At 45.9% G+C, this 22,657-nt stretch overlaps 1 protein-coding gene across 1 annotated transcript in view; it reads left to right on the forward strand.

Annotated features, from left to right (window-relative positions):
* The window catches only part of DENND2A (DENN domain containing 2A), a 100,360-nt gene that overhangs the window by 9,399 nt on the left and 68,304 nt on the right, over positions 1–22,657 (forward strand). The window contains exons 2-3 of the mRNA XM_032401453.1: positions 18,245–18,346; positions 21,437–22,600. Of these exons, the coding sequence (XP_032257344.1) occupies positions 18,273–18,346; positions 21,437–22,600 (1,238 nt within the window). The 5' untranslated portion in view covers positions 18,245–18,272. The remainder of the gene's footprint in view (positions 1–18,244; positions 18,347–21,436; positions 22,601–22,657) is intronic.

Consider the following 22,657-nt stretch of genomic DNA (forward strand, 5'->3'; position numbering starts at 1 on the left):
TACTGAAAAGGAAAGGGGGTCAGCTCCCCTTCCAATTTCAAAGCCAACTCGTACACGGTAATAGCAATTCCATGTTGGAGAGTGGTTTACAGCTTTGCCACACTTGCAAACAGCTGAGGCCGGATCAGCAGCCCTGCAGAGGAGTTGAGGCGGTGGTAGTATTATTAATACAAGCTCCCGTATTATTACTCCTATTTTATTATTTGGCAGAGTTAAGCTCGCTTTATTACAGACGATGGGTGTGGAGCACTTTTTATAGGACATGTGCTGTGCCAAATGCTTTACAGGTGCATTCTCATTTAATCCTTCCTGCATTCTTTCAAAGGAGGTGCTACAATGACCACCCTTTTATAGAGGAGAGAGCGAAGTCTTTGAAAAGTAACTTGTCCAAGGTCCCCCCGGCTCAAGTGGCAGAACTGGAGTTTGAACCTGGGTCTGTTTGCAAACTCTTTGCTTTTAACCCTATCGCTCAAGGCCTTTCCCAGAACAGGGAGCCACAGCAGAGCAGCCTGGGCCCCCTTCTCCCTCTCTGGTCTCGAGAGCCATGGTGCTGGCCCCGGGAAAGGGGATGGGAGATGACGTCTTCCTCTAAGATTGCTGCCTTTTGTCCAAATGTGCTGGCCGGAAGCCAAGCTGGAAAGTCTCTGCTCATGGAAAGAAAGAGAACAGAAGCCAGCAAAAGAGGGTGGGAAGGGGTTTGAGGGGGAGGAAAGGAAGAGGAGGGCAGGAATTAGAGAGGGAGAGAGGAGGCGGGAAAGTGAGGAGTTTGGGGCAGCACAGCCGGAACCAGAGATGGGTGTCAGGAAGCAAACAAATGTGGCCTTCAGGTGCATCCCTTCAAGTGGCTACTTAGTGGTGCAGTGTGAGCATCCAGCCCCGGGAGGCACAGGCCCTGGGGCTCTCCACGTGCTCAGGGCCCAGGACAGATCCGATGGGATGGGGGGTGGGGCCAGGGTGTTTGTGGTGGGCAGGGAAGGGATGGAGGGGAGGTATGAAAGGGGATGGGTGCTGGGGACCTGGAATAAAATCCAATCATAACAATGTACTGAGTAGCTACTCTGTACCCAGGAGGGGAAGGCCTGGACCCTACCCCCAAGGCATTTATTCGGGTGCTAGGCACTGGACTCTTGAATCTGACAAACTGGACCCATTCAGCATCCATGTGGCCTTAGGAAAAGTTATTCACTCCAGACCTCAGTTTCCACATCTGTAAAGGGGAGGCAGTCGTAGGGTTGGTGTGAGGATTCAGTGCAAGAATCCATGTAGAATCTTGCCTAGAGAATAGTAAATACTCAATAAATGTTAGCCATTCATTCATTATTGCAGTTTGAAGTGGCAAACATAGATATGTGGAACCTTGATTAAAACATATTTTTTTTTAAGGATTTTATTTATTTATTTTGAAAGAGAGGGAGAGTGCAAGCCCGAGGTGGGTGGGGCTGGATCTCAACGACCCCGAGATCACGACCTAAGCCCAAATCAAGAGTCGGAGGCTCAGGGGCGCCTGGGTGGTTCAGTCGTTAAGCGACTGCCTTCGGCTCAGGTCATGATCCCAGGGTCCTGGGATCGAGCCCCGCATCGGGCTCCCTGCTCAGTGGGGAGCCTGCTTCTACCTCTCCGGCCTGCTGCTTCCCCTGCTTGTACACTCTCTCTCTGTCAAAAATAAATAAAATCTTTAAAAAAAAAAAAAAAAGAGTCAGACTCTCAACTCACTGAGCCACTCAGATACCCCGAGTAAAACGTATTTCAATAACAGTTGAAGCCAGCCATAGAAGAGATAAGACAAGGTTACACACATTTAGTTAGATTATCAAGTATAGATAAGTTAATAATTGCTCTAGAAATTCAGAAGAGTGGGGAAGAACTTTAGTTTGGGGGGTCAGAGTAGGTTTTATGGAAAACTTAGGATTTAAACTAGATTTTGAGGGGTAGGTGGGAATATAATAGCAAGGAAAAGGGAGGATGACAACTGAGGGAAAGAATATGAATAGAAATGTGGGGCTGGGAAAATTCTAATTCCAAGTATTTGCCAATAGGGCATTCTAGCTATTCTCTTGCCCATGATATACACTTGGGCAAGGTATTTCCTTTATATACATTTCAGCTGCAAAAAAGTTGATCGCCAGGATGCTGCATCCGATGGAGAGGCATCTGGATGTGACCTCCCATAGCCTCCCTGTTGGTCTGTGTCTTGGCAGTTTTTTGTTGGGTCTCTCCTCTCCGTGTTTTACTGCCATTCTTTCCCTGTTTCTTTGGTTTTCAGTCTTTGTCTTTCTGATTCTCAGTCTCTACTTTTCTGTCTTACCCTCATTCTCCAGTTCATTTTCTTTGATCTGCTAACACTAAGTCTCTTTTTCTCCCTGGTATAGGGCAGGGAAGCTCTGAACACTATATATATTCATTAATTTTTTTGTAAAAGAAGAAAAAGCATTCCCTGGGAGCCAGTGACTAATATTACCTGGCATCTGTGAGGCAAATATTACCTGGCATCTGTGGGGCAAACATTTTTGCTTTTGTTGCTTTTTAAAAATCCCTCAATGTCCTAATAACAAAGGACATTTCTCACCTCTAAAACAAAAACAGGGGCGCCTGGGTGGCTCAGTCGTTAAGCGTCTGCCTTTGGCTCAGGTCATGATCCCAGGATCCTGGGATGGAGCCCCGCATCGGGCTCCCTGCTCCGCAGGAAGCCTGCTTCTCCCTCTTCCACTCCCCCTGCTTGTGTTCCCTCTCTCACTGTCTCTCTCTCTGTCAAATAAATAAATAAATAAAATCTTTAAAAAAATAAAATAAAACAAAAACAAAAACAAAAACCAACCCAAACCCCAGATGACCAAAAAGAGAAGACCAAGAAGAGAAGCGAACCACCTTCATCAAGGACACAATAGACCCAAGTTCCCCTGGGACAGCTTTCCATTGAAACATGAAAGGAAAAGAGTATGGAGCTGGTGACTGAGCCCTAGATGGGGCGACAGGAGCCCTGGGTCCTGCTCCTGCCTCTGCCACCACCCAGCCAGGTGACCAAAGCTAGGGGAGCTACAAAACTCCTGGGCCACAGTGTCATCGTTTCTAGCCCCAACTTCCTCCTGATTCATCCCCTTTCATCCCCTTTGATACCATGTTCAGATTTAGGAGCTTTGCCACGCCAGGGGCTTTCTGGCTTCGTGGTGTGTCTCTCCCACCCTCCCTTTTCTCTTTGAATTTCCTCACTAGACTGGGGCCTCTAAAAGCACTGTCATTTACAGGCTGGGTTCCCAGTACTGACTGGGTCACGAGGGGAGAATTGCTGAGGCCAGGAGAAGGATGTGGAAGGCTGGGTCAGCCAGTGCAGGCGTCATTCCCAACAGGGTCCTGGGAGAAGGGGCTCAGCATTTCCTGAAGGGAAATGGCTCCCATAAATAGACAGAGGGATGGGAAAAGGACTCGTCCATCCCTTCCCTCCTGTCAGCTCTTCCTTCTGGTGTCCAGACTATGCAAAACTCTTAGAAATATTTTTCATTCAAACGTGTTCCTGCCAGTGTGTGTGTGTGGGAGAGATGTGGTATCTGCTTTCTTGTATGTATATTGTAGATCTAAAATAAGAACTGAAGAAGGCATGCATGCCTTTTATTTGTTCATTTACCCACAGTAACCTCTCATTAGTCCATTCCAATATAAAGCTAGAGTTTTTTCAGTGAGGTTTTATTGGGAAGGAAGGAGAATGTTCACCTTCTGATACCATGTCTTATTTAAGGGTTCATCCAAGGGTTCAGCAGCTCTCCTGCAGTAATGCTTATAATACGCTCTTAAAGTCCTTGGAAAGGTTAGGTCTCATGATAGCTTTACTAAGAAGTTTCCAGCACCTCCAGTGTCATGAAGAGCCTCAGGGAGGGAAAAGGACTTCTTGAGAGCTGCTCTTCTGCCCCTCAATCGTGTCACGGGAATGATCACTTCGCACCCAACCTCCTGTGCCAGGCTGGAGGCAAACCCAAGGCGGGGTTTAGTTTCCTTAGTAGCTGAAGCTTGCTCAGCTTCACGGATATCGATGCAGATTCATGTTTAAAACTCACACATACAGGGGCGCCTGGATGGCTCAGCCGGTTAAGCGTCTGCCTAGGGCTCAGGTCCTGATCCCAGGGTCCTGGGGTGGAGCCCCAGGTCAGGCTCTCTACTCAGCTAGGAATCTGCTTTTCACTCTCTCTCTGTGCCCTCTCTCTCTCTAAAAAATAAATAAAATCTGTGGCTCCTGGGTGGCTCAGTCGTTAAGCATCTGCCTTCAGCTCAGGTCAGGGTCCCAGGGTCCGGGGATCGAGTCCCGCATCGCTCCCTGCTCAGCGGGGAGCCTGCTTCTCCCTCTCCCACTCCTCCTGCTTGTGTTTCCTCCCTCGCCGTGTCTCTGTCAAATAAATAAATGAAATCTTAAATAAATAAATAAATAAATATCTTCCCCCCCAAAATCTCACACATACAGTAGTTTTACTTTTTCGCTTTGGGAAAGTCGTTGAACATAGCAGATGAACACAGATTTAACACGGCACTAGGCGTTGCGGGGGGGATTCTTTTGTTGCTTAAACAAAGATATGAAGATGTCTCGTGGAACCCACGGGCAGGACTGCAGCCTAGCCTCAAAAGGGGACTGGATCCAGGGGCTGCCAAGCCATCTGCGCACTGGCATCAGTCTCCCCAACAGCGCAGGCCTCCCGGCTCCTTACTCCACAAGCTGGGAAATGGCTCCCTCGCAGGCTCCGGATTCCATGTTCCAGCCACGCAGATCGGCGCAACTTCCTAGGAGTGGAATCTGATTGGCCCGGCTTGAGTCAGGCCTCCTCTAGAGCCAATCAGCTGTGGGTGTGGGTGGGATCATCATTCAAACATGGCTGCCGGCGACCCTGGAACCCTTCGGCTGAGGGATAGGACAGTTTGTAGAAAAGGGGACCTGCTTGTGAGGTAGGCAAGCTCCGCATAGCGCCTGCCATATCTACTACCCGTGTTATGTTTCTGTGACCGTTTTGTGTTCATTTGTTTTACCACTGTATTCATAAGTATCCTAGTTTCTTGGATTCGTTCGCTAAGTACTTCGTCAGAGATACTGCTTGTGAAGGAAGTAATGGCATTCTGGAGCAAGGGCTTTGGGACCAGACATGTCTCTTTTAAAATCTCACTGATGCGCTTATGACTTCCTATTATGTGCTTGGTACATGGTGCTGGATGCTTGGATTGATCCTTCTTTCCTTCCTCTGCCCACCCCCTTCCTTTCTTTTTTTGGTAATAGCTTTATTGAGGAATAATTTACTTACCATAAAAATTCATCTACTGAAAGCATACAATTTGATGGCTTTTAGTATATTCACAGAGTTGTGCAACCACCACCACAGGGAAGAAGAAACCCATTCGCACCCCTTAGCTGTCACCCCCTAACTCCCTCTCCTTTCCCCTCAACCCTAAGCGACCACTTATCTACTTTATGTCTCTATAGCTTTCCCTGTTCTGGACATTTCAGATAAATGGACTCAAACCATGTATGGGCTTTTGTGACTGGCTTCTGTTCATTTAGCGTAATGTTTTCAAGGTTCACGTTGTAACATGTATCAGTACTTCGTTGCTTTTATGACTGAAGAATATTCCATGGTATGGATATACCACATTTAGTTATCTGTTCATCAGTTGATGGCGTTTGGATTATTTCTACTTTATGGCCATTATGAATAATGCTGGTATGAATATTAGTGTAGAAGAACATATGTGGACATACGTTTTCATTTGTCTTGGGCGATGCATTACTTCTAGAATTATGTTTGTAAAGTGCTTAAATCAATGCCTGACAGATCACAGGATGTAACAGTGCTAATTTCTTTACCCTGACCTTCCCAAAGGTTATGAATGAAAGCTATTTCCTGCTTGCTGCCCTTAGAAGAAAGTCAGGCTCCCCTAAGGAGCCTGACCCCTGTGGGTCAGACTCTGAGGTTACTGTCCCCCCGGGTCTCTTGGCATCACCAATTAGCAGATTCTTGCATCAGGTTGTGAGAGGTGTCAATCCAGGCTGGTTCTAGTTGAAGGTGCTGAGAGAGCAGAGGAGGTTTGAGGGCCAAAATATAGAATTTGGAGTAGAGAGTTACAAATTCCCTGTTCTCTCTCTTTTATTTTTTTAAAGATTTTATTTATTTATTTTAGAGAGAGCGAGAAAGAGCGAGCATGGTGGGAAGGGCAGAGGGAGAAGAGAATCTCCAGCAGACTGCACGCTGAGCAAGGAGCCTGACATGGGGCTCAACACAGGGCTCGATCCCAGGACGCGATCCCAGGACCCTAAGGTCATGACCTGAGCTGAAACCAGGAGTCAGACACTTAACGGATTGTGCCACCCAGGGGCCCCCCTGTTCTGTCTCTTAAACAGTTGTGATTCTGGGCAAGTCTCTGAACCTTGATCTTCTCACCTTCAAAATAAGGATAACAGTAACACACCTGGAAATTGGTGGGAGGGAGGGGGGTTATATATGTTATAATGTGTGTATAGTATGGATATCAGGTGCTGCACAAATGTATTATAAGCTCTAGGGCTGCCCTAGAAAAAGAATCAGACTTTTTTTTTTTTTAAAGATTTTATTTAGGGGCGCCTGGGTGGCTCAGTCATTAAGCATCTGCCTTTGGCTCAGGTCATGATCCCAGGGTCCTGGGATCAAGCCCCGCATGGGGCTCCCTGCTCAGCGGGAAGCCTGCTTCTCCCTTTCCCACTCCCCCTGCTTGTGTTCCTGCTCTCGCTCTCTCTCTCTGTCAAATAAATAAATAAATAAAGTCTTTAAAAAATAATAAAGATTTTATTTATTTGTCAGAGAGAGAGCACGCAAGTGCACACGAGCAGGGGGAGTGGCAGGCAGAGGGAGAAGCAGGCTCCCCAGTGAGCAGGGAGCATGATGTGTGACTCGATCCCGGGCCTGAGATCATGACCTGAGCCAAAGGCAGACGCTTAACCAACTGAGCCACCCAGGCGCCTCAAGAATCAGACTTTTAAAAACTTCATTGAAATCATAGCAGGTTCTGAGGCAGTTGGAGCCCTTCGGGAGTTATGGCAGGCACTGGTCAGATCCTTCAAGGTCTCCTGTTAGCCCCTCAAGGCTGCAGTCCCCTTGTGAAACTAGTTCTTGCCTGCAGCTGGTTTTCTGGCTCTGAAAAAGATGCGGATTATCCTCAGTTCACTAGAACTGCAGGTACATCATATTTTTTTTTTTAAGTAGGCTCCATGCCCAATGTGGGGCTTGAACTCACTACCCTGAGACCAAGAGTCATATGCTCTACACACTGAGTCAGCCAGGAGCCCCAGGCACATGAGAGTTGCAGTGTGATCTTACTTGAACATTTTTGGCCTATTTGGTTATTACAGCATCATTTATTAAAAAGTCCACTTTTGCCCTAGTGATTTAAGATGCCACCTTTATCATATATAAAGTTCTTTTCTGTTTTTTATTTGAGAGAGAGAGTGAGAGAGAGAGAGCACAAGCCGATGGAGGGGCAGAGGGGAAGAGAAATAGACTCACTGCTGAGTAGGGAGCCTGATGCAGGGCTCCATTCCAGGACCCTGAGATCAGGACCTGAGCCGAAGGCAGACGTTTAACCGACTGAGCCACCCAGGTGCCCCTATCATATATAAAGTTCTATGTGTAGTTGGGTCTAGGCTTTCTATTTTGTTCCACCAGTCTATTTATCTATTCTTCTGGCGGTAGCACACTGTTTTAGTTATAGAGGCTTTATAGTATGTTTTAATATATAGTGGTGGCCCCCCCAACCCCCCCCCCCCCCCCCCCACTCTTTTGTATTTTTCAGTGTTTTCCTAGCTTGTCTTCCATGTCTGGTATTCTGGTTTTAAAGTTTTCAGTGTCCTCCTGGGAGGTCCTGGTGGAGGGTTGGGGTAGGTTGGAGGTCGAGTTGTCTTTTGGACCTGGCTGTGCTTGCTTACTTCAGTAAACTGGTTTTGTAAGATTCTGTTTTCTTTTGGATTCATGAGCACTCAAGACTTCTAGTGCCTGCCTAGAACTTATTTTCCCTAAGCCTCCAAAACAGCATTTTAAAGCAGTCTTCCATTGAGAGAATGTTAAAACTTGGTAAATTTGTATAAAGGGTTTAGAAGAGTTTTCTGTAAAATTCTGGCAACTGTACTGCAAACTGAAATCATTTCCAAATAAAAAAATATGTAAGGTCGTTACGCTTACAGTAGTATCTTGGTAAAAGCTTTCAGAAAATCTACACAAATTGTGTTCACAGATTCTGCCTTTGTTCACTTGATTGACCCCTGAAAGGAATCCAGCCCTCAGTTCAGTGTAATCTCCTTACGGAATTGGTGCTGCTTTTCATTCTGTGGTTTGTGCTTCAACGTTTAGTTGTCCTGAGATTATGCAAACATCTGTGCCTTCACCCTTATACCCCAAAGGAAATTCAGCCCATCCTTCGAGCCCAGATCTACAAAGGCATCTTGCTTTCACTGTTTTGCTTATCATATTGTGTTTTGCATTGGAGGCACTCATGTGCATCTTTCCCCCCAGCTTTATTGAGATATAATTGACATATAACTTTGTATAAGTTTAAAGTATACAACACGATGATATGATTAGATGATATATGTATACACTGTGAAGGTTAGTTAACACACTGTCACCTCACACAGTTAACGTGTGTGTGTATGTAGTGAGAACATTTAAGATCTACTCCCTTAGCAACTTCCAAGTGTATAATACAGTATTGTCTTGTGCATCATCTTTCCTGTACAAGAATGAAAACTCTCAGAGGGCAAATCAGTGTCTTTATTTTATATTTCTCCCAGGCTTCACTCAGTTCCCTTTGCACAGTAGACACAACTGTTAGTTGGAAGAATGAATTATATGATTATTTTTCTGTTAGCTGTAGGTTTCCATATAATCTCTCTTTGGACCCAATGAAACAGCTGTACTGGGAAGTGGGAGGCCAGAATACAGGTCCTGGTGGTCAACTAAGGGGAAGGAGGTAATGAGAATACAGTGTCACTTACGCTTCCATTTTGGAGATTGCTGTGCGGTAGCAAAGCACGTGGTGGCGGGAGGGGTTCAGGTGAGCCAACGCCCTGCAGGCCTGGTTGTGGCTGCAAGGCAACCAAGGGCCTGCTGGGGGCGCCACAGGGCAGACCGAGACACCCACAGAAATTTATTTTTTTAAATAAGAGTTTTATTGAGATATACTTCACATACATTACAGTTCGCCCATTTAAAGGGTACAGTTTAATGGTTTTTAGCATGTTTACAGAGTTGTGCAACCGTCACCACAATCAATTTTAGGACATTTTCATCGTCTCAGAAAGAAACCCCATACCCATTAGCAATCACTCCCATTTTTCTTGCCCTACCCACTCTCAGCCTAGGCAAGCACTAATCTCCTTTCTGTCCTTACAGAATTGTATTCTCCTTAAGCACAGTTTGTTTTTTTTTTTAAGATTTATTTTTATTTATTTTTTATTTATTTTTATTCATTTGAGCATGAGAGCAGGGGGAGGGGCAGAGAGGCAGAGAAGCAGACTCCCTGCTGAGCTGGGAGGCACATGAGGCTCCATCCCAGGATCCTGAGATCATGACCTGAGCAGAAACCAAGAGTCAGAGGCCTAACCCACTGAGCCACCAGGGCACCCCAACACAGTTTTTTTTTTAAAGTAATCTCTGCACCCAGTGTGGGGCTCAAACTCACCACCCCGAGATCAAGAGTGAGCCAGCCGGGAGCCCCTCTTTAAACATAATTTAATGTGCTCTATAATATTGCATCAAATAACTATATCATAGTTTATGTTACCATTATATTGTTTGACATTTAAGTTATTTTTAAGTTTGCAATATTATAAGTAATACCTATAAACATTTATGCATATGTTTTTCCATATTTAGGATTCTTTTTTTTCCTTAAAGATTTATTTATTTATTTATTTATTTGAGAGAGAGTGAGAGCAAGAGAGATCACAGAAGGAGAGGGAGAAGCAGACTCCAGACTTCCATAGAAGTTAGAAATAAGAAGTGGTTTCTGGCCAGCCCAGAACAGAGAGAAAGAAGAGCAAGTTTAAATATTTGGGGTTGGGGCGCCTGGGTGGCTCAGTTGGTTGAGCAGCTGCCTTCGGCTCCGGTCATGATCCCGGGGTCCTGGGATCGAGTCCCGCATCGGGCTCCTTGCTCAGAAGCAGGCAGCCTCCTTCTCCCCAGGGAGCCTGCTTCTCCCCTGCCTGCGGTTCCCCCTGCTTGTGCTTGCTCTCTGTCTCCTGTTCGTGCTCTCTCTGTGTCAAATAAATAAATAAAATCTTTAAAAAATAAAAATAAAAAAATAAATATTTGGGGTTGAAAGAAGTTAGAACCTGAGTCCTCCCAGTTTGGTGACCTATAATAAACAAAAAAAAGAAATTATACTTTTAATTTTTTTAAATGAGGATAATACCATTGCAATGCAGGGTTTGTTTGTTTGTTTGTTTGTTTGTTTTTAATTAGGCTCTACACCCAACGTGGGGCTTGAACTCACAATCCCCAGATCAGTAGTCACATGCTCCACCAACTGAGCCAGCCTGGAGCCCCTGTACTTTTTTACTTAAAATATATTTACCAGAATTCAGATTCTTAAGCCATATTTTGGCAGTGTGAGCATATCTCATAATTTCATAACTCATACTTTGATGATTTGTGGCAAACGCATAGTAACTTTTTCCAGAGAGGTCACAGCAGTAGTTGCAAGCATTCACTCGGGAGGGCTGACAGCGCTAGAACCATATAGACACCGTAGCTTAGCGCTCGTATGGCCACCTAATTGTACTTTTTCTCTTTTTACCCTCTACAAAATGGACAACCTAAAGGCAACATATGGAAGTATTTCTGCATTGCAAGTGAGTGACGGAAAAAGCATGGTTTGCAAATATTGTCAAGCGAAAATGTGTTTCCATTCTACGAAGGTGGCCAAATACATCTCTGTACATAAGAATGTTCTGCAGGTGTGAAAACCGGGTTTATACGTAGTGAGAATAAAAATCTTCAGCTGCCTCTGGCCTTAGGAGCATCACAAAGTGTGGTCTAGCCTGCTGCTAGGCTGCTCTAGCCACAGATTCCCAGTGGCTTCATTTGTCAGACAAACTGACAGGTGTAGGTCAGGAAAATACTGACCAACTTGTTAAAAGAAAATATGATTGTCCGGTAACTGAGTTTTCATACCCACAGAAAGTCTTAAAATTACTCAGATTATACTTTTTGTCCTAGGCCTCCTTTAGAATGAAAACAAGCCTTGGTATTGAAGTCTGCATAGGGACACAGTACTTGAAGCATTTACCCTTGGGCTCGAGGGACAGGAGCAACTCACTCTGTGTTGATACCTCCTCCATCAGGTTTTAGAGGTGCTCTGAAATAGGAGCACACACTGGAGTAAAAGACTTCCAAAGCAGAGGGCGTAGGAGAGTGTTTCTGTTGCCGACTCAGGACACAAGCGGCAGGAAAATAAATATGGATTATGGGCTCTTAGACTGTAGCATGAATTCCCTGGGGAGCTTAGAAATGCATATTCCTGGGGCCCTCTGGCGGTCTGATTCACTGGGTCTGTGGTGGGGCCAGGACTCCTCCCTTTCAGCAGTCCTTCCTGCTTTTTTTCTTTTTTTTTCCATGACAGCTTTATTAAGATACAATTCACATACCATAAAATTCACCCTTTTTAAAGTGTACAATCACGTGGTCTTTAGCCTATTCACTGGTACAACCATCACCACTACCTAATTTAGAACATTTTCATCACTTCTCCCCCCAAACCCCGCAAAAAAAACCCCGTACCTGTTAGCAGTCACTCCCCACCTCCCCTTACCCAGCCCTGGCAACAACTAATCTGCTTTTTTCTTTTTAATTAACATATAAGGTAGGAGGGGAAGAATGAAGGGGGGGAAATCGGAGGGGGAGAAGAACCATGAGAGACGATGGACTCTGAAAAACAAACTGAGGGTTCTAGAGGGGAGGGGGGTGGGAGGATGGGTTAGCCTGGTGATGGGTATTGAGGAGGGCACGTTCTGCATGGAGCACTGGGTGTTATGCACAAACAATGAATCATGGAACACTACATCTAAAACTAATGATTTAATGTATGGGGATTAACATAACAATAAAAAAATTAAAAAAAAACATATAAGGTATTATTAGTTTCAAAGATAGAGTTCAGTGATCATTTGCACATAACACTCAGTGCTCATCACATCACGTGCCCTCCTTAATGCCTATCACCCAGTTACCCCTTCCCCCACCCAACTAATCTGCTTTCTGTCTCTGTTGTGTTGCCTGTCCTGGACATTTCACATAAATGGAATCATATAACATGGTTGGTCTTTTGTCACTGCTTTTTTTTTCTTCATTTAGCGTGGTGTTTTCAAGGTTCATCCACGTCATAGCGTGTACAAGTCCTTCATTCCTTTTTATGGCCGAATAATATTCCATTGTAAAGCTAAACCACATGTTTATCCAGTCATCTGTTGATGGATATGGTAACTATAAGAAAATGGTATGTGTTCGTTTGTTCATTAGACCCTTCTTGAACACTCTTATTTGAAGGGGGAATCTTCTGGGCTCAAAAGCAGAACTCCTAGAAATAGGAAGACTTTGATGGTTGTTAGCAGAAAAATCATTACCTTGGCACCGCCACTGTCTTTGCCCGGTGTGGTGCGCTGGGGACCTAGTCTCTGGTCCTGGTGTGTGGGGTTTTTGTGCAGGCATGGTTTAAGTGTTGGGTTCAAGAGCGCAGGCTGCGAGTCGCCACAACGGCCCCCTGGGTTCTGAGGTGGCGCGTAGCCTCTGCCTCCTCTTGTTCCTCACCCGCTTCAGTCTTCTGTCTTCGTCCAAACGTGAAGAAATAGGTTTGCTTTGAAAATACTCCAAAATCAAAAAAATAAAGGTATTATGTAAAATACTAGAGCAATCCATTTAGTTGGTTTTTTTTTTTAAAACTGTTTTGCTTGAAGAAGACGAGAATGAAGGCTCCAGAGGCTCGGAGGGAGCGTCACTGAGCAGCTCGACGCAGCCAGAGCTGCGTGGTTGTGACGGTGCCGTGTTTCTTCCTTCTCAGCTTAGTTTCTGAAAACAAACACCTTCCACCTATGCTTGCTGTGAAGAATGCTCAGTTGAGAAAAATAACTATTTTTGTTCTGCAGTAATTGTTGTGGTTCCTTCTCAATTTTGTGTTTGCTGTTTATAAACTGATAAAAATAACAGTTACTAGAATCATTAAAGCTGAACAACTTACAGCTTTATTTGCGACACAAGGAAAAACCATTTAAAATTGAATTGTATTAGTGTGCAGTCATTTGTGATGTAAATTGTATTTTTTCATTCAGTATATCAAGTATGACCATTTTATGAATCAAGTGAATATAATGTGTATTTACCTCTATTCCAGAATTAGCATACTCACCTCAGAGCAGTAGAGAGCACCGGAAAATTATAGTTGTGTGTGTTTTATTCCTCACTCCGTCTCCTTCCCCTGCCCAAATTTCTTATTTTTGTTTTCACTGAAGATGCATATATTTTTGAGATATAACTCACATAAAATGTACCAGTTAGAAGTGTACAATTTAGTGACTTGTAGTTATTCACTATATATTGGTAGTTATAAAGACCACTATCTAATTCCAGAATATTTCTATCATCCCCAAAAGAAACCCTTACTTATTGGCAATCAATCCCAGTTCCCTTTCCCTCTATGCACTTGCCTACTCTGGACATTTCCTATAAATGGAATCATACAGTATGTGGCTTTTTGTGTCCAGCTTTTTCACTTACTGTGTTTTCAAAGATGCATCCATATTGTGGCATCTAACAGTACTTCACTTCTTTTTATGGCTAAATAATATTCCGTTGTGTGTATATATATATATATATATATCACATTTTGTTTATTAGTTGATTGACATTTCCAGATTTCACTTTTTATTTAAATCACTGTTTTTGTTTTAAGATTTGGGGAAAACCAGTCTCTCCACCCCTCACTCCCCATGGCTTATACATGCCCAGCTTGTTTTTCTAGTAATGTCTGAAACAGTAATATCTGAACTTCTTTTTATAGGTTGACTTTGATAGCAACATTTTTGTAGATCATGTATTACCTCCCTGCTGTACCATAAAAACCCCAGCAGAGGGGCACCTGGGTGGCTCAGTCGTTAAGCGTCTGCCTTCAGCTCAGGTCGTGATCCCAGGGTCCTGGGATCGAGCCCCGCATCGGGCTCCCTGCTCCGCGGGAAGCCTGCTTCTCCCTCTCTCACTCCCCCTGCTTGTGTTCCCTCTCTCACTGTGTCTCTCTGTCAAATAAATAAATAAAATCTTAAAAAAAAAAAAAAGTTAAAAAAACAAAAAAACCGAGCAGAGTTAATAGGAAGAATGTTATTAATGTTGGTGAGAGCTCAGTGGCACCCTGTATAATTTGTAGTATGATAAATGGACAATTAATCAATGCTCAGAATAAAACATGAACAAAGCTCTGTTACGAGTGCGAACACTCTGAGAGGCCAGGCCTCAGACCACAGGTAGCTGTCTCACTGGGCTCCGGGCAGTGGAGACTACACCGGCTTCACCAGGCTGGTTCCCCAAATGGCAGCGGAGGGAACAGAGCAGGCAGGCAGGCATGGGCAGGATTCTGAAGGAGCTGCTTCCCCCTTCCTTTCCCTGGTGGCTGCACGCCCTCCCTCCTTCAGGCACCCTCAGGCTCTCCTGTAAGAACTGTGTTCAGGAGAAGATCTAATATGGTCACTTCCTCCTTCCTACTGGGGGGGGGGGGGACACTTTATATCTGTTTTAAAATCTTGATGCTCGGTGCCCCTGGGTGGCTCAGTCGTTAAGCATCTGCCTTCGGCTCAGGTCATGGTCCCGGGCTCCCTGCTCGGCGGGAAGCCTGCTTCTCCCTCTCCCAGTCCCCCTGCTTGTGTTCCCTCTCTTGCTATGTCTCTGTCTGTCAAATAAATGAATAAAATCTTTAAAAAAAAAAGAAATTAAAAAAAAATCTTGGGCGCCTGGGTGGCTCAGTCGTTAAGCGTCTGCCTTCGGCTCAGGTCATGATCCCGGAATCCTGGGATCGAGTCCCACATCGGGCTCCCTGCTCGGCGGGAAGCCTGCTTCTCCCTCCCCGACTCCCCCTGCTTATGTTCCCTCTCTCGCTGTGTCTCTCTCTGTCAAATAAATAAAATAAAATCTTTAAAAAAAAAAAAATCTTGATGCTCTCATGGGGAGATAACTTGTTTTTTAATTAATGACTTCACCTTTTAGTACTCCAAGGCCCTTAAAAAAAGAAAAATGGTGTTTTCAGAGGTCAGGCTGGAACTTTAAGCCTTCGTGGGTAAACATAAAGGAATTATAAAATAACACAGGTTTTTAATCTGGTAATGTCAGGCTGAAGCAATTACATTTTCCGTGGGTCTTTGAGATGGACTAGAAGCATCTCACTAAAACGTATCTTCACGTACCCATCATCGAGCTTCAGAATTGTGTATGACATTTTAAATTGAATTAAAATTATTAGTACTAATTAAGCCCATCTGGTGAATGGGAAGTTCTATTTTTATGGAAAGCAGTTGAGTGGGAAAATGTGTATTTATTAGTCATGCCTTCATTATACCTCCTGGAAACCAGTCGGGATCACAAGGCCAAATTGCCCAGGAAGAAATAAAGAATGTCGAGTTGTGTAAAAATCACCCGAGGCCTTTGATTGACCGTATTTAAGTGCAGCTTCAGGCCAGTGCCCAGACAGTGGGTTTTGGGACGTTGGAGTGGTGCCCCGGAGTCTACCTGCCCAACGAGGTCCGCCAGAGGACTCGAACAGATTCCCAGTGGACCACACTTGCAGACAGATGCAGCTGTAAAGATGTAAAGCTCCGTCTTATAATCCCAGATCTACAAAGTGATAGCGAAGTTATGGTAATATAAGTGACAGAGTACTTCCAATCAGCAAATTAGGCTGGGCTTGTCACCTAATTAATGATTTTTAAACATCACAGGTGAAAAGGGAAAAATGCCTTTGTGGAGGCAGCATTTTCTGTTCCTCTGTGAATTCAGAAATGCTGGCAGGCTGATTGCTGAGTGTTGGGGGCGTCCTTTGCTCCCTCAGTTCCAGCGCCTGAAGCCCACTTGAACTTGCTTTTCAGAATATGGCATCAGCTATTTCTCTAGAGACCGTGGTTTTAGTCCTCGAAGTTATTAGTGCCCGATGGGAATCGAGTTCACTTCAGTACCATATTGTTTAAGTGCTTCTGTGACCTTCAACCTCAGACTCCATACACGGTTCTCTGTGCATGAGACACAATGGCTTTTGTTCATTTTGGAAAAGCTCTGGCTTTCTGGGAAGTATAGGGAAATTGTTTTCTTTTGGGGAAAGCCAGATGCCAGGGCTGGTAGTGACCCAAGCACAGTCCTGGGTATTCTCCCTGAGGGCAGACGCCGCATTTTACTCATCCTTGAGGCCGCGGCACATCCTGCACAGAGCCTGGCACCTGCTTCTAGAGCCAGGGAAAAAGGTATGTCTGCTTGAAAGAAGAGGGTGGTGGAGAGAGTTGCTGCTCAAGCAGAACAAGGCTGCATCCCTGCGGTTGGCTGTGTGGGTGCAGAGTGCAGGCATGAGGCGGGCAGCGGGGGGAGTGGCCCCTGTCCTTGACATCCACCGGGCCCTCTGCCAGATGCAGGATAGAAGGGCAGTGTCTTTCAGTCCAGCCAAATGGAGAGGCTCCAGAAGCTTTTCTTTCTTTTTTTTTATTGAAGTATAGTTGACCAGAAGCTTTGTGGAGCGTTATGAGAGAGGCGATGAGTTCCTTCCTGTTCTGAAAGGCCCTTCAGGGCTCTCTTCCATAACGGGAGGGGAGAGTCCTAGGCCTGACTTCTTTAAAGAGCTGGGCTTGCTTTCAGCACTGCCGTACCCCAAAAGGTAGGGTGCCACGTGACTGGGTAAGGGGCAGCTGAGCTCCGTGGGCAGTCCTAAGCTCTGCCCCCCTCCCTTAACTCACACCTTCTTGGACCAGCCTATTCCCTTCCTGTCTTTTCAGCTCACCAGGCCCAACCCCCTTCTTTTTAATTTGTTAGCCAGAGCTCACTCTCCTTTTCTTTTCCTCTTCCTGCTTCTGGCCTCCCTCTCCTTATTCCCAGGAGTTATATGCATGTCTTGAAGTTCAGCCCTTTGATTTCTTGCAGGATGGGGATGCCTAGGCCAGGAATTTGGGCAGCCACCCTGTCACCTGGCAGGGAAACTCTCCTGGGAGAGGGGATGGGAATCTTGGAACTTGAGAGGGATTCCCTTGAGGGTCAGTGGAAAAGAAATGTGAATCTCCAGTATCTCAGTACTCCTTGAACCTCAAGTCAAAGAGTCACCTCATCCCCATCAGGAGGGACCAGCCATGCAGTGTTCATGCTTTACAGAAGACCTGCGTCTCCCATCCTGTTGGCGTTCTCCATTCTCCGATGGGTCTCAGCTTCCTAGCCACGTCCACCTGAGCAATGTCCATTTGTCCTCATGTTGAAGGCACAGAGTTCTGATGGGCCTTGCTATTGAAATTATGCATTTTAATCAGCTACTTCACTTCATTTGAATGTCAGGCCCTGGCGTGTCGTAAAACCACTACTGCGCGGAGGCCGCTGCTTTGGCGTCCACGTGGTCCTTAATATTTGGCGGGTTTGAGGCGCGTGGGATTCCGGGGTTTGCCAGAACCACCTACTTTTCCTTAGACCAGACAGATGACCTAGTGGCTACGCGTTTCCTTCCCTGGGTTTGCAGCCGCTGGGAGAGGTTCTTCGGGCAGGGCTCCAAGGCCAAGGACGGGGTGCGTCCATGCCTGCCCGAGGGCCAGCACAGGAGGACCTCTGTGTAGATGTTTCTGCTTTGGCAGGTGGTATATTTCTTGTTTCAAGTAAAGAAACAACTCATGTCTTCTTTGGGGACTATTAGCTCATCACAGGTTTTAGAGAGCCTGAAAAAGTGTCAGGTTGTGCTGGTATTTATGTTTTGCTTACACACACGTGCGCATGCACAGACACACGTGAGATTGGCATGCGGTCTGAATGAGAAGAGGGTGGTTGGTGTGGGGTCTGTATCCAGGAGGATCTCAGGATTCTGTGCCCTTGCCCCCTCTCCTGGGTCAGGGATTCTGGAGGGTGTGTTGCAGTTGGACATCCCGCCCCCCCCTGCCCCGCCCCACTCCCGGGTGGACTCCAACAGGGATAAATAGTTTGGGGTGTGGGCCCTAGATTTGCTGTCGTGACTCACTGAGTGTGCATCCCTGTTCCCCCAGGCGACTTGGAGCTCCTCTTGGTGCTGACATGATGACAGTGTGCAGGCCGGCCAAGGGCAGCCACATCCAGACTGAAAGCCTGAGCTACAAATTGGCTGACAAGTAAGAGCTTTTCTCCCCTGAGAGTGTAGACGTTAGCCTAGATTCTCCACTTCCTTCCTTTGTCTACTGCCTTTCCCTCCTCTCTATCCCCACTTCCTTGGACTAAGGACGGGTTCTTTTCCGAGTCCTTGCGATGCGCCTCCTGGAAATTATCCCCACGCGCTGCAGAACCTGAGACCACAGTGGTCAGTGGAAGGTCTGACTAGTGTCCGGTTGTTGAGAGGATGGGCCCATGGCAGCTTCAGGCCCTCTCCCCATTCCAGCCCAGGATTTGTTTTCCTAACTACTAGGATGCATGGGCTTTTTAATTATCCTTGAGCCTTACATCTTTACAGCTGCATCTGTCTGCAAAGCCAGCTTTGCCCATCCTGTCTCAACAGTGCTGTTTTCTCTCCAGATGAAGCCCTTTCCTCTGACTCTCTGTCTCACACTCTACGGTGGGCTTGGTGACCACAGCTCTGCACCCCAGTCCCTGGCCCCTTCTGGGGCCATAGCGTCCTTCTGGAAACAGGACCTCAAAAAATCCTTGGGTGCAACAACCACATGGAGAGGACCCTCTGCCTCTGGCTTCATCATCCTTGCCTCTCTCTTGAACTTCATAAATCCATGCAGTCTTCCAGCAAGCCATCCTTCGTCTCTTTCAGTTTTCACATAGGCCTCCGTGATTGTGAGGTCACCCCAGATGTCTGGGATCTTAGACAATAACTATAATCATTGCAACACTCCTTGCCATTTAGTAATATCAAGAATTAGAATGTGTGCTGTACTCTGGGAATGTTAACATGTACTGACTCATCCACTCATTCATCTTACAAGTATTTTTTGACTATTTACTGCGTACTAGGCACAGCAAACAAGATGAATTTGGCCTCTGCACCAGTCAAGTTCCAGTCTAGGGAAGGAAGAGAGAGTTATTTATTTATTTGGCGCGGGGGGTAGAGGGAGAGGGGGAGAGAGAGAATCTTAAGCAGGCTCCATGCTCAGTGTGGAGCCTGACACAGGGCTCGATCTCATGACCCTGAGATTGTGACCTGAGCCAAAATCAAGAGTCAGATACTCAAAAACAAACAAACAAACAAAAAGAAAGAGTCAGATACTCAACCAACTGAGCTACCCAGGTGCCCCGAGAGTTCTTACTTTAAAATGAAAAAAATACAGCCAAGATTCAAACCGAGGTCCCTCTGACTTGAAAGCCATATTTATCTGTTGTCAATATTGTTAACAGTACATGGGTGGCTCAGTCGGTTAAGTGTCCGACCTGTGATTTCGGTCATGATCTCATGTCGTGGGATCGAGCCCTGCATCGAGCCCTGCATGGGGCTCAGTGGGGAGTCTGTTGGACAGTCTCCCTCTCCCTCTACCCCTCCCCCCACTCATGCTGTGCTCTCTTTCTCTCTCTAAAATAAATAAATCCTTAGAAACCAGTATGTATGATATGTATGATTATTGTTATATCATCCATTGTCATTAAGCAAGAACTAATGAATTGTGTTTTTATGTGTCTGTCCTGTCACCTTGCTTCTAGCACTGTGAGAGCGAGGGCTTTAACTTCTGCCTTTTGAACTCTCAGTAAAATATCAACAAACTGATTCTGCTTTTGCTTCTGACTAAAATCTGAATTCATGCTAATGTCCTCAGTGGTGACAGGACAATTAAAAAATGTGTTTCTCTTTTGTAAGCACTCTGTTATGCATGCTAATTGTTTATTTAAATAAGGAATTCTGCTTTGATAGCTGTATTTAAAATACGAAAATGTGTTTGCCTATTCACAAGTTTCTAATTTATGCTGTGCAACCACAAATAGCAATGCAATTTACGTGTTAACGTCCCAGTGGAGGGAGAAGTCTTCGTGTAAACAATTATTAGTCTTTGGAGCAGAAAGCTAAATAGTAACAGGATGCATGAAATTGCTAATTATTCATTCCTCACTGTGAACCTTAACCGGAGTTTCAGAATTCCTATATAGTCAGATCTATATATTCAAAAAATATGCACCATGAAGTTGGTCCGTGCGTCCTTGCTAATCTTGGCACATCCAAGATCACTCCACTTAGTTATGACCTTTGCTGGTGGAAGAATGTTTTGCATTCAGAAACAGATACTCCCGTTCTCATTAGACTAGCTTAAAAATGTTTTTCTGGTTTTCTTTCAAAAGAGCTTTTAACATCTTCATGGCATTGACTAATCCCCTAAAATCACATTTGGAGGCATATCTCCCCACATGTTTGTTCTAGGCCAGAACTTTCAGCAATGATGGAAATATTCTTTTGCTCTGTCCAATGTGGATGTCACATGTGCCTAATGAGTACCATGTTCTACTACTCTGCCATTGTTCTAGGTGCTGGGGATTCAGCAGTAGCCCAGATAGGCCAAAATTAAAAGTAATCCAACAAAACGAAGCAATCCCTGTCCACATGAGAAACCAGTCTAGTAGGGCTCACATTCTAGAGGAGGTCCAATTCAAATGCAGCCAATAATTTTGGCTTTACCTACTCAAGTCAGGAGAGCTTATGAAGCCCAGAATTAGCAAACATTGTATGACTTATGGCATTGTTCTAATTTTTAAATAGTCATCACAAAGGCCCATCCGTTGATTACAGAAGCAGAGGAAATCTGGACTGTGTAAGCTTTTACCTCAGGAGATGTTCCCTATTTTCATCAGGGAAACAAGCTAACAATAATGATAATAACATTTATTGTACACTCACGACATGCTAGATGCTTAATATGGTCTGCCTCTTTCAGTGTTTTCAGCCACTCTGGTAGATATGTATTATTATTATTCCCATTTCACAGATGAGGACACTTAGGTTTAGAGAAGTGAAACAGTTTGTCCAAGGTCACACAGCTGGTCAGTGGTTGAATTAGGCTTTAAACTCAAGTCTACTGCATTCCAAAATCCAGTAGTTCCTTTCATTCCACAATACTGTCTTCCCAAGAAGAGCAAAGTGATTCCTTAAAATGGTGGTTTCAATGTTTGTGACTTACAGCTAGCATATAGTATTTATATCTAAGTTCTAGCCAATCTCTATGACCAGCCGAGAACAATGACTAAGAATCCATCACCCAATGTTTGTCTTTCTTGTTCAGGGTCAAGGTGGAAGGTCCAAAGGCTGGGGAAGACCCTCGAAGGCTGCCATTTAAGTCCCCCATTCCTTTCCCAGAGACTGATCAGGATTCACCCCCCAGAAGAAGCTCATTGGAAAGTCTCAATAACCTGATGCTAGAGTCAAGAGTGGACTGTTTTCAGCAGAACATGTTCAGCTCAAATATGATCATCAGCGACCCAGCTTCAGATCTCAGCGCTAAAGAAGCCAGCAAGGCGGGCAAGAGGCAGCTCCGTGGCATTCAGAACCCCTGCCCTCCTGCCCGAGGCGGGGCCCTGCACAAGCCCCTCAGCATAAAGGACAAGATATCCGAATGGGAAGGGAAAAAGGAGTTGCCTACTCCTGCACCCGGCAGGAAAGCAGATGGGCAGGAGGACTACCTGATGTCCTGTGTGATGGGGAGGAGAAGCAGTGATGGTGTGAGAGCGTGGGTCACGGAGGTTCAGGATGGAACCAGGCCCGAGACAGAGAGCAAGGAAAATGAGAGGAATAAAGGGGCCGTGAAAGTCGGGGGACAGGATGCAGAGCCAAGGCAAGACCTCAGCCAACCAGCCGGGCAGCTGGCACCCAGCTTGGGCAGAGGCCGAGAGCCCAGGCTGGGCAAGCAGCGCTTTCCGAACGATAGCCTCTCCGTGCTGAGGCAGGTCAAGAAACTGGAGCAGGCTCTGAAGGATGGGTCGGCGGGGTTGGATCCCCAGTTACCTGGGACTTGTTACTCCCCACACTGCCTGCCGGACAAGGCTGAGGATGGGCCTGCCCTTCCTGAGAACCGTGGGGGCGGGCGTGGCTCGGAATTCAGGTCCCACCACTGGGACCTGGAGGCCAGGGAGCCCGCTCCTGAAGCCGCAGAGGAAAGGAAAGGCTCGTGCAGGAGGCCCTGCGACCAGACCCTGGAGGGTGTGGACAGGAGCTCGGAGGGCTCCCTTGCAAAACCCTTCATCAACCCCCTGCCCAAGCCCCGGAGAACATTCAAACACGATGGAGAAGGGGACAAGGACGGGAACCCAGGCATCAGCTTCCAGAAGGATAAAAGGCACCTGCCTCCTCTGCCTTCTCTACCTCCCCCGCCCCTGCCCTCCTCCCCCCCGCCCTCCTCCGTGAACAGAAGACTATGGACCGGGAGGCCGAAACCCAGCGCTGACCACAGGTAGGTGACGGCGGACTCTGCTCCAGTGGTTTATGCGGCATCACAGCGCTGACCACA

This window comes from Phoca vitulina, unplaced genomic scaffold (assembly GCF_004348235.1).
Source record: "Phoca vitulina isolate PV1807 unplaced genomic scaffold, GSC_HSeal_1.0 scaffold4, whole genome shotgun sequence".
In the NCBI taxonomy this organism is placed as follows: Eukaryota; Metazoa; Chordata; class Mammalia; order Carnivora; family Phocidae; genus Phoca; species Phoca vitulina.